We start from the raw sequence: 568 nt of genomic DNA, 5'->3' as shown, positions 1-568 counted from the left end.
TATATATATATATATAATGGATCAAGTATCACAATAGCTCATTGTTAACAAGACCGTGTCTCAATTGCAATTGCTCAGAAGTTTGCTCTGGAGTTGCAAATCCTTTAGGAAGGGATCTCTTTGTGGCCGGTGTGAAAACTAGAGGAACAAGTGTAGCAACCAATACCACAACAAAACCACAAACGGGCGTGTGAGTGTTGTTTTAAGGGAGATTTCCTTCAAAGTCCTTCTTGATGTAGTGTTATTTGTCTACCCTCTGTGTGTTGGTTGTCTATGAAAGTTTTTCAGACAGTGTGAAGCTATTTGAGATGGAGCCTTCTTTTGACCCTCTTTCTTTCGTTCTTCTCCCTCCTGCGACTCCTCGAATCCTCCAGAACAAGAACCAGCCGCAGCCTTGCGAGGCGGTGGGCTTGGAGGGCGACGAGGAGGAGGAGGCAGGCGAGGAGGCCCACTCCCCCTTGGAGCAGGACAGTCTTATGCCGTCCGACGAGGCCAGCGACTCCCTGTCTCGCGGCCGGAGGGGGAGCCCGTGCCACAGGGTGGGCGAGGAGGACGAAGAGGAGGAGGA

At 50.7% G+C, this 568-nt stretch overlaps 1 protein-coding gene across 1 annotated transcript in view; it reads left to right on the top strand.

Moving 5' to 3' along the window:
- Nucleotides 1–568, top strand: part of cacnb3a (calcium channel, voltage-dependent, beta 3a) — a 20207-nt gene that overhangs the window by 16779 nt on the left and 2860 nt on the right. Inside the window, exon 14 of the mRNA XM_035656511.1 lies at nucleotides 375–566. Coding sequence (XP_035512404.1) covers nucleotides 375–566 — 192 coding nt within the window. The remainder of the gene's footprint in view (nucleotides 1–374; nucleotides 567–568) is intronic.

This window comes from Morone saxatilis, unplaced genomic scaffold, assembly GCF_004916995.1.
Source record: "Morone saxatilis isolate NCDOM2014 unplaced genomic scaffold, NCSU_SB_2.0 Contig15, whole genome shotgun sequence".
Classification (NCBI taxonomy): domain Eukaryota; kingdom Metazoa; phylum Chordata; class Actinopteri; family Moronidae; genus Morone; species Morone saxatilis.
The sequence above is the reverse complement of the archived record's forward strand: the minus strand, read 5'-3'. Positions and strand labels throughout refer to the sequence as shown.